Source organism: Hyla sarda, chromosome 4, assembly GCF_029499605.1.
Source record: "Hyla sarda isolate aHylSar1 chromosome 4, aHylSar1.hap1, whole genome shotgun sequence".
NCBI lineage: Eukaryota > Metazoa > Chordata > Amphibia > Anura > Hylidae > Hyla > Hyla sarda.
Genome location: NC_079192.1, coordinates 409,596,296 through 409,611,804, shown reverse-complemented (window position 1 = coordinate 409,611,804; position 15,509 = coordinate 409,596,296). Strand labels below are relative to the sequence as shown.

Sequence of the window (15,509 nt, the reverse complement as noted above, 5' to 3'; positions counted from 1 at the left end):
GAGTATAGAGATCGGGGACATGATAAAGGACATATCCAGAGCGAGTATAGAGATCGGGGACATGAGAAAGGACATATCCAGAGCGAGTATAGAGATCGGGGACATGATAAAGGACACATCCAGAGCGAGTATATAGATCAGGGACATGATAAAGGACATATCCAGAGCGAGTATAGAGATCAGGGACATGATAAAGGACATATCCAGAGCGAGTATAGAGATCGGGGACATGATAAAGGACATATCCAGAGCGAGTATAGAGATCGGGGACATGATAAAGGACATATCCAGAGCGAGTATAGAGATCGGGGACATGATAAAGGACATATCCAGAGCGAGTATAGAGATCGGGGACATGATAAAGGACATATCCAGAGCGAGTATAGAGATCGGGGACATGATAAAGGACATATCCAGAGCGAGTATAGAGATCGGGGACATGATAAAGGACATATCCAGAGCGAGTATAGAGATCGGGGACATGATAAAGGACATATCCAGAGCGACTATAGAGATCGGGGACATGATAAAGGACATATCCAGAGCGACTATAGAGATCGGGGACATGATAAAGGACATATCCAGAGCGAGTATAGAGATCGGGGACATGATAAAGGACATATCCAGAGCGAGTATACAGATCGGGGAGATGATAAAGGACATATCCAGAGCGAGTATAGAGATCGGGGACATGATAAAGGACATATCCAGAGCGAGTATAGAGATCGGGGACATGATAAAGGACATATCCAGAGCGAGTATAGAGATCGGGGACATGATAAAGGACATATCCAGAGGGAGTATAGAGATCGGGGACATGATAAAGGACATATCCAGAGCGAGTATAGAGATCGGGGACATGATAAAGGACATATCCAGAGCGAGTATAGAGATCGGGGACATGATAAAGGACATATCCAGAGCGAGTATAGAGATCGGGGACATGATAAAGGACATATCCAGAGTGAGTATAGAGATCGGGGACATGATAAAGGACATATCCAGAGCGAGTATAGAGATCGGGGACATGATAAAGGACATATCCAGAGGGAGTATAGAGATCGGGGACATGATAAAGGACATATCCAGAGGGAGTATAGAGATCAGGGACATGATAAAGGACATATCCAGAGCGAGTATAGAGATCGGGGACATGATAAAGGACATATCCAGAGCGAGTATAGAGATCGGGGACATGATAAAGGACATATCCAGAGCGAGTATAGAGATCGGGGACATGATAAAGGACATATCCAGAGCGAGTATAGAGATCGGGGACATGAGAAAGGACATATCCAGAGCGAGTATAGAGATCGGGGACATGATAAAGGACATATCCAGAGCGACTATAGAGATCGGGGACATGATAAAGGACATATCCAGAGCGAGTATAGAGATCGGGGACATGATAAAGGACATATCCAGAGCGAGTATGGAGATCGGGGACATGATAAAGGACATATCCAGAGCGAGTATAGAGATCAGGGACATGAGAAAGGACATATCCAGAGCGAGTATAGAGATCGGGGACATGAGAAAGGACATATCCAGAGCGAGTATAGAGATCGGGGACATGATAAAGGACATATCCAGATCGAGTATAGAGATCGGGGACATGATAAAAGACATATCCAGAGCGAGTATATAGATCGGGGACATGATAAAGGACATATCCAGAGCAAGTATAGAGATCGGGGACATGATAAAGGACATATCCAGAGCGAGTATAGAGATCGGGGACATGATAAAGGACATATCCAGAGCGAGTATAGAGATCGGGGAGATGATAAAGGACATATCCAGAGGGAGTATAGAGATCGGGGACATGATAAAGGACATATCCAGAGCGACTATAGAGATCGGGGACATGATAAAGGACATATCCAGAGCCAGTATAGAGATCGGGGACATGATAAAGGACATATCCAGAGCGAGTATAGAGATCGGGGACATGATAAAGGACATATCCAGAGGGAGTATAGAGATCGGGGACATGATAAAGGACATATCCAGGGCGAGTATAGAGATCGGGGACATGATAAAGGACATATCCAGAGCGAGTATAGAGATCGGGGACATGATAAAGGACATATCCAGAGCCAGTATAGAGATCGGGGACATGATAAAGGACATATCCAGAGCGAGTATAGAGATCGGGGACATGATAAAGGACATATCCAGAGCGAGTATAGAGATCGGGGACATGATAAAGGACATATCCAGAGCGAGTATAGAGATCGGGGACATGATAAAGGACATATCCAGAGCGAGTATAGAGATCGGGGACATGATAAAGGACATATCCAGAGCGAGTATAGAGATCGGGGACATGATAAAGGACATATCCAGAGCGAGTATAGAGATCGGGGACATGATAAAGGACATATCCAGAGCGAGTATAGAGATCAGGGACATGATAAAGGACATATCCAGAGCGAGTATAGAGATCGGGGACATGATAAAGGACATATCCAGAGCGAGTATATAGATCAGGGACATGATAAAGGACATATCCAGAGCGAGTATAGAGATCGGGGACATGATAAAGGACATATCCAGAGCGAGTATATAGATCAGGGACATGATAAAGGACATATCCAGAGCGAGTATAGAGATCGGGGACATGATAAAGGACATATCCAGAGCGAGTATAGAGATCGGGGACATGATAAAGGACATATCCAGAGCGAGTATAGAGATCGGGGACATGATAAAGGACATATCCAGAGCGAGTATAGAGATCGGGGACATGATAAAGGACATATCCAGAGCGAGTATATAGATCAGGGACATGATAAAGGACATATCCAGAGCGAGTATAGAGATCGGGGACATGATAAAGGACATATCCAGAGCGAGTATAGAGATCGGGGACATGATAAAGGACATATCCAGAGCGAGTATAGAGATCGGGAACATGATAAAGGACATATCCAGAGCCAGTATATAGATCGGGGACATGATAAAGGACATATCCAGAGCGACTATAGAGATCGGGGACATGATAAAGGACATATCCAGAGGGAGTATAGAGATCGGGGACATGATAAAGGACATATCCAGAGCGAGTATAGAGATCGGGGACATGAGAAAGGACATATCCAGAGCGAGTATAGAGATCGGGGATATGATAAAGGACATATCCAGAGCGAGTATAGAGATCGGGGACATGATAAAGGACATATCCAGAGCGAGTATAGAGATCAGGGACATGATAAAGGACATATCCAGAGCGAGTATACAGATCGGGGACATGATAAAGGACATATCCAGAGCCAGTATATAGATCGGGGACATGATAAAGGACATATCCAGAGCGAGTATAGAGATCGGGGACATGATAAAGGACATATCCAGAGCGAGTATAGAGATCGGGGACATGATAAAGGACATATCCAGAGCGAGTATAGAGATCGGGGACGTGATAAAGGACATATCCAGAGCGAGTATAGAGATCGGGGACGTGATAAAGGACATATCCAGAGCGAGTATAGAGATCGGGGACATGATAAAGGACATATCCAGAGCGAGCATAGAGATCGGGGACATGATAAAGGACATATACTGCTGCTGTCTGTCTGAAGGGGAAGCAGAGACGGAGGCTGTAGAGAATTGTTCCCCTGATCTGTCCGGTCTGACAGCTGCCAGAGCGAGCACTGAGATCGGGAAAAGCTGAGTACATGAGAGTGTAGGGTTTGCAGAGAACTGTGTCCAGGCAGAGCAACGCTGCAAAATAGTGAGCAGAGCGAGACTGCACCCCCCCCCCCCCCCCCCCACCAACCAATAGTATGGGGCGGGTGTGCGCGTCTCAGCCAATCACAGGTACTTTGCTGACTCAGCATTTATCATTAGCTGTTTGGGAACATTTCTCTACAGGGAACAGTTTTCTTCACTACACGTTACTGTTACTGCTCTTACTGTTAACGATTAACATATTACAAGCCGCCATCGCAAGAGCGGTGCCTACCGGCTGTCTAATCGGCTACCCCGCAATAAAAAAAAAATGATTTTTTCTTTTTTTAAACTACTTGTTTTAAATTTTTTCAGCTATTAAAACATAATGTTACTGATTTCAAATGGTAAAGGACAGAAACAATTTTTTTTTTTACTAAAATGGAAACAAATCAAGAATTGCATTTTTTTTATCCCATCATATACCCGAGCAAAAAATAAATAAATAACTAAAATTAATTAAAAAAGTGATAAAAAAAAAATGTCTGGTGAGTTCTGTAAAAATGATAAAGTAATACTCACCTATCCCAATCCCCTGCAGTCGCTGCGCCAACGCTCTAGGACCCCACTCGTCACGGCTACTTTATGATTCTTGGCGACGTGTCGTCCCTGCAAAAACTTTCGAATTCAGTCAATCAACGGCCACAGCTGTTTCCCGCCTCAGTCAGTGATTGGATGAACAGGCACTTCCTGTTCTCGGAGTTAAAGGGGTATTCCAGGAAAAAACTTTTTATATATATATATATATATATATATATATATATATATATCAACTGGCTCCAGAAAGTTAAACAGATTTGTAAATTACTTCTATTAAAAAATCTTAATCCTTTCAGTACTTATGAGCTTCTGAAGTTTAGGTTGTTCTTTACTGTCTAAGTAATCTCTGATGACACCTGTCTCGGGAACCGTCCAGTTTAGAAGAGGTTTGCTATGGGGATTTGCTTCTAAACTGGGCGTTTCCCGAGACACGACGTGTCATCAGAGAGGATTTAGACAGAAAGGAACAACCTTAACTTCAGAAGCTCATAAGTACTGAAAGGATTAAGATTTTTTAATAGAAGTAATTTGCAAATCTGTTTAACTTTCTGGAACCAGTTGATATATATATATATATATATATATATATATATATATAAAAAAGTTTTTTTCCTGGATAACCCCTTTAAAGTTTTGCAACACCTGGAGGGCCACAGTTTAAGACCACTGATCTAATAGGACAATCTGGGCCCGGTCTGACTCCCTAAAGGTCCCCACCAAAGGCTGTCCGGGCATGCTGGGAGTTGAAGTTTTGCAGCATCTGGAGGGCCACAGTTTGGGACCTCTGCTCTACACCCTATATAGCCATGTCCCTGGATTTGATTTTGGAAGCTACTGTATATTGTCCATTATTTAAATACATTTTAGTGTTTCCTTTTTTTTTTTTTTTCTGTGAGTTTTCCATTTATTACATTAAAGGGTACCTCTCATCAAAAAAACTTTTGATATATTATAGATTAATGTATGCAGAATAACTACACAATTGCATGTTATTAAAAAATATGCTTCTTTCTATTTAATTTTCCACTTTGAAGAAATGACCACTAGGGGTCTCCCTACCAGTCCTGGCAGCAAGCATTTCAGACTCATGCTGGAGTCCTAAACACTACGAGCTGCCAGTCTGCTTTGTTCACAAAGGAGAACACTCAGAGCTGCCAGCCTGCTTTGTTCACAGCCTGTTTGGCTGTGAACAAAGCAGGCTGGCAGCTCTGAGTGTTTAGGACTCCAGCACGAGTCAGAAATGCTTACTGACAGGACTGATCGGAAAAAATACAATAGAATGAAGCATATTTTTCATTAACATAATATTGGAAAGTTATTCAACATTCATTCATCTAAAATATATCAAAAGTTTATTTGATGAGATGTAACCCTTTAAGGTAAGGACACTATTATAGAAAATTTCCCATCTGCAAAAAAAATGTCTCTCATCATTTTTTCCCACTTCTGGCAGATTTTTGACTTTGAATTAAGTGATGAAGATATGAAATCTCTTGATGGCGTCAATAGGAACTTGCGCTATCTGGACATCGAGGTGTAAGTGATTTTTTACAACTTTCACTACTTATTTATAAATAAATACAAATTTTAAATAAATGAATTTAAAAAAAAATATATATATATACAGTGATCCCTCAACTTACAATGGCCTCAACATACAATAGTTTCATCATACAATGGTCTTTTCTGGACCATCGTAACTTGAAACCAGACTCAACATACAATGTTACAGACAGTCCAGATCTGTGATACCTGTCACAACTGGAGGAACTGACCAATCAGAATGGGCATTTTACTGGTAAATCACCTCTATTACTGAATTACATGCACTGACTGGTGTCTGGTAGTGCCCACTACAGTACAGGGAGGTATTACATGTTCTGTACTCTTTACCTGTATTACTGTAGTGTATGCACTGACTGGTGTCTGGTAGCGCCCCCTACAGTACAGGGAGGTATTACATGTTCTGTACTCTTTACCTGTATTACTGAAGTGTATGCACTGACTGGTGTCTGGTAGCACCTCCTACAGTACAGGGAGGTATTACATGTTCTGTACTCTTTACCTGTATTACTGAAGTGCATGCACTGACTGGTGCCTGGTAGCGCCCCCTACAGTACAGGGAGGTATTACATGTTCTGTACTCTTTACCTGTATTACTGAAGTGTATGCACTGACTGGTGTCTGGTAGCACCTCCTACAGTACAGGGAGGTATTACAAGTTCTGTACTCTTTACCTGTATTACTGAAGTGCATGCACTGACTGGTGTCTGGTAGCGCCCCTTACAGTACAGGGAGGTATTACATGTTCTGTACTCTTTACCTGTATTACTGAAGTGTATGCACTGACTGGTGTCTGGTAGCACCTCCTACAGTACAGGGAGGTATTACATGTTCTGTACTCTTTACCTGTATTACTGAAGTGTATGCACTGACTGGTGTCTGGTAGCACCTCCTACAGTACAGGGAGGTATTACAAGTTCTGTACTCTTTACCTGTATTACTGAAGTGCATGCACTGACTGGTGTCTGGTAGCGCCCCTTACAGTACAGGGAGGTATTACATGTTCTGTACTCTTTACCTGTATTACTGAAGTGTATGCACTGACTGGTGTCTGGTAGCGCCCCCTACAGTACAGGGAGGTATTACATGTTCTGTACTCTTTACCTGTATTACTGAATTACATGCACTGACTGGTGTCTGGTAGCGCCACCTACAGTACAGGGAGGTATTACATGTTCTGTACTCTTTACCTGTATTACTGAAGTGTATGCACTGACTGGTGTCTGGTAGCGCCCCCTACAGTACAGGGAGGTATTACATGTTCTATATTCTTTACCTGTATTACTGAAGTGTATGCACTGACTGGTGTCTGGTAGCGCCCCCTACAGTACAGGGAGGCATTACATGTTCTATACTCTTTACCTGTATTACTGAAGTGTATGCACTGACTGGTGCCTGGTAGCGCCCCCTACAGTACAGGGAGGTATTACATGTTCTGTATTCTTTACCTGTATTACTGAAGTGCATGCACTGACTGGTGTCTGGTAGCGCCCCTTACAGTACAGGGAGGTATTACATGTTCTGTACTCTTTACCTGTATTACTGAAGTGTATGCACTGACTGGTGTCTGGTAGCACCTCCTACAGTACAGGGAGGTATTACATGTTCTGTACTCTTTACCTGTATTACTGAAGTGTATGCACTGACTGGTGTCTGGTAGCACCTCCTACAGTACAGAGAGGTATTACAAGTTCTGTACTCTTTACCTGTATTACTGAAGTGCATGCACTGACTGGTGTCTGGTAGCGCCCCTTACAGTACAGGGAGGTATTACATGTTCTGTACTCTTTACCTGTTGTCACGATGCCGGCTGGCAGGTAGTGGATCCTCTGTGCCAGAGAGGGATTGGCGTGGACCGTGCTAGTGGACCGGTTCTAAGCCACTACTGGTTTTCACCAGAGCCCGCCGCAAAGCGGGATGGTCTTGCTGCGGCGGTAGTGACCAGGTCGTATCCACTAGCAACGGCTCACCTCTCTGGCTGCTGAAGATAGGCGCGGTACAAGGGAGTAGGCAGAAGCAAGGTCGGACGTAGCAGAAGGTCGGGGCAGGCAGCAAGGATCGTAGTCAGGGGCAACGGCAGAAGGTCTGGAAACACAGGCAAGGAACACACAAGGAACGCTTTCACTGGCACTAAGGCAACAAGATCCGGCAAGGGAGTGCAGGGGAAGTGAGGTGATATAGGGAAGTGCACAGGTGAACACACTAATTGGAACCACTGCGCCAATCAGCGGCGCAGTGGCCCTTTAAATCGCAGAGACCCGGCGCGCGCGCGCCCTAGGGAGCGGGGCCGCGCGCGCCGGGACAGAACAGACGGAGAGCGAGTCAGGTAGGGGAGCCGGGGTGCGCATCGCGAGCGGGCGCTACCCGCATCGCGAATCGCATCCCGGCTGGCAGCGGAATCGCAGCGCCCCGGGTCAGAGGACGTGACCGGAGCGCTGCAGCGGGGAGAGTGAAGCGAGCGCTCCGGGGAGGAGCGGGGACCCGGAGAGCTCGGCGTAACAGTACCCCCCCCCTTGGGTCTCCCCCTCTTCTTAGAGCCTGAGAACCTGAGGAGCAGACTTTTGTCTAGGATGTTGTCCTCAGGTTCCCAGGATCTCTCTTCAGGACCACAACCCTCCCAGTCCACTAAAAAAAAATTTTTCCCTCTGACCTTTTTGGCAGCTAAGATTTCTTTGACCGAGAAGATGTCCGAGGAGCCGGAAACAGGAGTGGGAGGAACAGATTTGGGAGAAAAACGGTTGAGGATGAGTGGTTTGAGAAGAGAGACGTGAAAGGCATTAGGGATACGAAGAGAAGGAGGAAGAAGAAGTTTATAAGAGACAGGATTAATTTGACACAAAATTTTGAAAGGACCAAGATAGCGTGGTCCCAACTTGTAGCTAGGGACACGGAAGCGGACATATTTGGCGGAGAGCCATACCTTGTCTCCAGGGGAAAAAACGGGAGGAGCTCTTCTTTTCTTATCCGCGAACTTCTTCATGCGTGATGAAGCCTGTAAGAGAGAATTTTGGGTCTCTCTCCATATGATGGAAAGGTCACGAGAAATTTCATCCACAGCGGGCAGACCAGAGGGCAAGGGAGTAGGGAGGGGGGGAAGAGGGTGACGGCCGTACACCACGAAAAATGGGGATTTGGAGGAAGACTCAGAGACCCTGAAGTTATACGAGAATTCGGCCCATGGGAGGAGATCTGCCCAGTCATCCTGGCGGGAGGAAACAAAATGTCGCAAATAATCACCCAGGATCTGGTTAATTCTTTCTACTTGTCCATTGGACTGGGGATGATATGCAGAAGAAAAATTTAATTTAATCTTGAGTTGTTTACAGAGAGCCCTCCAGAATTTAGACACGAATTGGACGCCTCTATCCGAGACAATCTGCGTAGGCAACCCGTGAAGACGAAAAATGTGTACAAAAAATTGTTTAGCCAACTGAGGCGCAGAAGGAAGACCAGGAAGAGGGATGAAATGTGCCATTTTGGAGAATCGATCAACGACCACCCAAATAACAGTGTTGCCACGGGAAGGGGGTAAATCAGTAATAAAATCCATACCAATCAGAGACCAAGGCTGTTCGGGGACAGGCAGGGGATGAAGAAAACCAGCGGGCTTCTGGCGAGGAGTCTTATCCCGGGCACAGATAGTGCAGGCTCGCACAAAGTCCACAACATCCGTCTCCAGAGTCGGCCACCAATAGAAGCGGGAGATGAGTTGCACAGATTTCTTGATACCCGCATGACCTGCGAGATGGGAGGAGTGACCCCATTTGAGGATTCCGAGGCGTTGGCGAGGAGAAACAAAGGTCTTTCCTGGAGGAGTCTGCCTGATGGAGGCAGGAGAAGTGGAGATCAGGCAGTCAGGTGGAATGATGTGTTGCGGAGAGAGTTCAACTTCTGAGGCATCCGAGGAACGAGAGAGAGCATCGGCCCTAATGTTCTTATCGGCAGGACGAAAGTGAATCTCAAAATTAAATCGGGCAAAAAACAGAGACCACCGGGCCTGGCGAGGATTCAGCCGTTGGGCAGACTGGAGGTAGGAGAGGTTCTTGTGGTCGGTGTAGATAATAACAGGAGAACTTGATCCCTCCAGCAGATGCCTCCATTCCTCAAGTGCTAATTTAATGGCTAGAAGCTCTCGATCCCCGATGGAGTAGTTCCTCTCCGCTGGAGAGAAGGTCCTAGAGAAAAAACCACAAGTGACAGCATGCCCGGAAGAATTTTTTTGTAGAAGAACAGCTCCAGCTCCCACTGAGGAGGCATCAACCTCCAATAGGAAGGGTTTGGAAGGATCAGGTCTGGAGAGGACGGGAGCCGAAGAAAAGGCAGACTTGAGTCGTTTAAAGGCGTCTTCTGCTTGAGGAGGCCAGGACTTGGGATCAGCATTTTTTTTGGTTAAAGCCACGATAGGAGCCACAATGGTAGAAAAATGTGGAATAAATTGCCTGTAATAATTGGCGAACCCCAAAAAGCGTTGGATAGCAGGGAGTCCGGAGGGGCGTGGCCAATCTAAGACGGCAGAGAGTTTGTCTGGATCCATCTGTAGTCCCTGGCCAGAGACCAAATATCCTAGAAAAGGAAGAGATTGGCATTCAAACAGACATTTCTCAATTTTGGCATAGAGTTGGTTGTCACGAAGTCTCTGAAGAACCATACGGACATGCTGGCGGTGTTCTTCTAGATTGGCAGAAAAAATTAGGATATCGTCCAGATATACAACAACACAGGAGTATAACAGATCACGAAAAATTTCATTGACAAAGTCTTGGAAGACGGCAGGGGCGTTGCACAGGCCAAAGGGCATGACCAGATACTCAAAGTGTCCATCTCTGGTGTTAAATGCCGTTTTCCACTCGTCCCCCTCTCTGATGCGGATGAGGTTATAGGCGCCTCTTAAGTCCAATTTAGTAAAGATGTGGGCACCTTGGAGGCGATCAAAGAGTTCAGAGATGAGGGGTAAGGGGTAGCGGTTCTTAACCGTGATTTTATTAAGACCGCGGTAGTCAATGCAAGGACGTAGGGAGCCATCTTTTTTGGACACAAAGAAAAATCCGGCTCCGGCAGGAGAGGAGGATTTACGGATAAAGCCCTTTTTTAGATTCTCCTGGACGTATTCGGACATGGCAAGAGTCTCTGGGGCAGAGAGAGGATAAATTCTGCCCCGGGGTGGAGTAGTGCCCGGGAGGAGGTCGATAGGGCAATCATAAGGCCTGTGAGGAGGTAGAGTCTCAGCTTGATTTTTGCAGAAAACATCTGCGAAGTCCATATAGGCCTTAGGGAGACCGGTTACTGGAGGAACCACAGAGTTACGGCAAGGGTTACTGGGAACCGGTTTTAGACAGTTCTTGGAACAAGAGGACCCCCAACTCTTGATCTCCCCAGTGGACCAATCCAGGGTTGGGGAATGAAGTTGAAGCCAGGGAAGTCCAAGGAGAATTTCCGAGGTGCAATTGGGGAGGACCAAAAGTTCAATCCTCTCATGATGAGATCCGATGCTCATAAGAAGGGGCTCCGTGCGGAAACGTATGGTACAGTCCAATCTTTCATTATTTACACAATTGATGTAGAGGGGTCTGGCGAGACTGGTCACCGGGATGTTGAACCTGTTGACGAGAGAGGCCAAAATAAAATTTCCTGCAGATCCAGAGTCCAAGAAGGCCACTGTAGAGAAGGAGAAGGCAGAGGCAGACATCCGCACAGGCACAGTAAGACGTGGAGAAGCAGAGTAGACATCAAGGACTGTCTCACCTTTGTGCGGAGTCAGCGTATGTCTTTCCAGGCGGGGAGGACGGATAGGACAATCTCTCAGGAAGTGTTCGGTACTAGCACAGTACAGGCAGAGGTTCTCCATACGGCGTCGTGTCCTCTCTTGAGGTGTCAGGCGAGACCGGTCGACCTGCATAGCCTCCACGGCGGGAGGCACAGGAACAGATTGCAGGGGACCAGAGGAGAGAGGAGCCGAGGAGAAGAAACGCCTCGTGCGAACAGAGTCCATATCTTGGCGGAGTTCCTGACGCCTTTCGGAAAAACGCATGTCAATGCGAGTGGCTAGGTGAATAAGTTCATGTAGATTAGCAGGAATTTCTCGTGCGGCCAGAACATCTTTAATGTTGCTGGATAGGCCTTTTTTGAAGGTCGCGCAGAGGGCCTCATTATTCCAGGACAATTCTGAAGCAAGAGTACGGAATTGTACGGCATACTCGCCAACGGAAGAATTACCCTGGACCAGGTTCAACAGGGCAGTCTCAGCAGAAGAGGCTCGGGCAGGTTCCTCAAAGACACTTCGGATTTCCGAGAAGAAGGAGTGTACAGAGGCAGTGACGGGGTCATTGCGGTCCCAGAGCGGTGTGGCCCATGACAGGGCTTTTCCGGACAGAAGGCTGACTACGAAAGCCACCTTAGACCTTTCAGTGGGAAACAGGTCCGACATCATCTCCAGATGCAGGGAACATTGGGAAAGAAAGCCACGGCAAAACTTAGAGTCCCCATCAAATTTATCCGGCAAGGATAAGCGTATCCCAGGAGCGGCCACTCGCTGCGGAGGAGGTGCAGGAGCTGGCGGAGGAGATGACTGCTGAAGCTGTGGTAGTAACTGTTGTAGCATAACGGTCAGTTGAGACAGCTGTTGGCCTTGTTGCGCTATCTGTTGTGACTGCTGGGCGACCACCGTGGTGAGGTCAGCGACAACTGGCAGAGGAACTTCAGCGGGATCCATGGCCGGATCTACTGTCACGATGCCGGCTGGCAGGTAGTGGATCCTCTGTGCCAGAGAGGGATTGGCGTGGACCGTGCTAGTGGACCGGTTCTAAGCCACTACTGGTTTTCACCAGAGCCCGCCGCAAAGCGGGATGGTCTTGCTGCGGCGGTAGTGACCAGGTCGTATCCACTAGCAACGGCTCACCTCTCTGGCTGCTGAAGATAGGCGCGGTACAAGGGAGTAGGCAGAAGCAAGGTCGGACGTAGCAGAAGGTCGGGGCAGGCAGCAAGGATCGTAGTCAGGGGCAACGGCAGAAGGTCTGGAAACACAGGCAAGGAACACACAAGGAACGCTTTCACTGGCACTAAGGCAACAAGATCCGGCAAGGGAGTGCAGGGGAAGTGAGGTGATATAGGGAAGTGCACAGGTGAACACACTAATTGGAACCACTGCGCCAATCAGCGGCGCAGTGGCCCTTTAAATCGCAGAGACCCGGCGCGCGCGCGCCCTAGGGAGCGGGGCCGCGCGCGCCGGGACAGAACAGACGGAGAGCGAGTCAGGTAGGGGAGCCGGGGTGCGCATCGCGAGCGGGCGCTACCCGCATCGCGAATCGCATCCCGGCTGGCAGCGGAATCGCAGCGCCCCGGGTCAGAGGACGTGACCGGAGCGCTGCAGCGGGGAGAGTGAAGCGAGCGCTCCGGGGAGGAGCGGGGACCCGGAGCGCTCGGCGTAACACCTGTATTACTGAAGTGTATGCACTGACTGGTGTCTGGTAGCGCCCCCTACAGTACAGGGAGGTATTACATGTTCTGTACTCTTTACCTGTATTACTGAATTACATGCACTGACTGGTGTCTGGTAGCGCCACCTACAGTACAGGGAGGTATTACATGTTCTGTACTCTTTACCTGTATTACTGAAGTGTATGCACTGACTGGTGTCTGGTAGCGCCCCCTACAGTACAGGGAGGTATTACATGTTCTATATTCTTTACCTGTATTACTGAAGTGTATGCACTGACTGGTGTCTGGTAGCGCCCCCTACAGTACAGGGAGGCATTACATGTTCTATACTCTTTACCTGTATTACTGAAGTGTATGCACTGACTGGTGCCTGGTAGCGCCCCCTACAGTACAGGGAGGTATTACATGTTCTGTATTCTTTACCTGTATTACTGAAGTGTATGCACTGACTGGTGTCTGGTAGCGCCACCTACAGTACAGGGAGGTATTACATGTTCTGTACTCTTTACCTGTATTACTGAAGTGTATGCACTGACTGGTGTCTGGTAGCGCCCCCTACAGTACAGGGAGGTATTACATGTTCTGTATTCTTTACCTGTATTACTGAAGTGTATGCACTGACTGGTGTCTGGTAGCACCCCTTACAGTACAGGGAGGTATTACATGTTCTGTACTCTTTACCTGTATTACTGAAGTGTATGCACTCACTGGTGTCTGGTAGCGTCCCCTACAGTACAGGGAGGTATTACATGTTCTGTGCTCTGTACCTGTATTACTGAATTACATGCACTGACTGATGTCTGGTAGCGCCCCCTACAGTACAGGGAGGTATTACATGTTCTGTACTCTTTTCCTGTGCCACAGTTAGCTGCTCCTTTGGACACCAGGTGAGGGCGGCTCCATTTGGGACACTGTGTGTACTGTATAGGACCCTGAAGAAGCTCCTGTCCTCTACATAAACCATTGTTTCCCAACCAGGGTGCCTCCAGCTGTTGCAAAACTACAACTCTCAGCATGCTGGGAGTTGTAGTTTTGCAACAGTTGGAGGCATCCTGGTTGGGAAACACTGACATAGACAGTGATTACAGCTCCCAGCAGATCTTTCTTACTTTTATATGTAAGGATTTGCTTTATCTATATTAGTTATCTACTTATTTTTCTTTAATCCTCACTTTTTCCTATTTTTGGATGACATTTTGGTGGCTTCAGAACCAATTACCAGGTTTCCATAGAGTTAAGGTCTCAACATACAATGGCTTCAACATACAATGGTCGTCCTGGAACCAATTAATATTGTAACTTGAGGGACCACTGTGTATATATATATATATATATATATATATATATATATTATTTTATCAGCAAATACTTTTTGTTTACTTTATAATTTATTGTATTCATTTATAATGTTCTGTTATATATTTTTTTATGTATTTCAGCTGGAAAGACCACCCTAAATATCCTTTTCATGATGAGTATTAGGACCATTGGGCAGTCCCTCTTGATTAGGATTTCAGCCTTCAGGGATTAAATCATCTATGTAGTGTCCGCAGTGATGTCACAGGGAATATAGATCAGATTTAGCATGAACAAGCGCCTAGTTAAATTCATGCATACAGTGGGAAATTTCAAGTCTTCAGATGCAGCAGAATTTTTGTTGTGGTAAATCTTGGAGCAAATTCACAGAAAACCCATGGTGGTTACCAGCAAACCCTGTGATTTGATAATGTTCTTCTGTAAATTGCAATAAAAGATTACAAAATCAAACATTTCCTCAAGTTTTGCAAGTCATTGCAGTTAGGGGATGGGTGAAATCTGTTTATAATGTTTGCATTATCCCCCCTGGAAACCTGGAAAGTGATTTAGATAATCCTTAAATTAATTCGGTATCAGTTTCAATTATTTCAGTCTCCCACATGGTTACCAAAGGGTTAAGAACCTGTAGTGGGGTCTATTGTTGTACCAATAGCGGTCTGAATCTGCGTTTTTATTTAATTGCTTTTCTTTTATTCACTCTTTTCTGTGTCAGCTCTTCTGCTGCTTTGGAATTATATTCAGGGCCAAAGTAATATGGCAGGTATGAGAGTAAAGACAAAACAGGTTATCAGGAGATACAGCGGCAGGATTACCAGGAATGAAGGTAAGTGAGCAGGTAACTGGACAGGACACTATACAGATCCGGATACACTGGTACAGGATCACACAAGACTAAACACAGAAACGTACCAGGGTAGGGAAAA

At 46.4% G+C, this 15,509-nt stretch overlaps 1 protein-coding gene across 1 annotated transcript in view; it reads left to right on the top strand.

Annotated features, from left to right (window-relative positions):
• Positions 1-14,967, top strand: part of LOC130267640 (aldo-keto reductase family 1 member C1-like) — a 42,667-nt gene extending 27,700 nt beyond the window's left edge. Inside the window, exons 8-9 of the mRNA XM_056517694.1 lie at positions 5,726-5,808; positions 14,709-14,967. Coding sequence (XP_056373669.1) covers positions 5,726-5,808; positions 14,709-14,751 — 126 coding nt within the window. The 3' untranslated portion in view covers positions 14,752-14,967. The remainder of the gene's footprint in view (positions 1-5,725; positions 5,809-14,708) is intronic.
• The last annotated feature ends 542 nt before the right edge of the window (positions 14,968-15,509 follow it).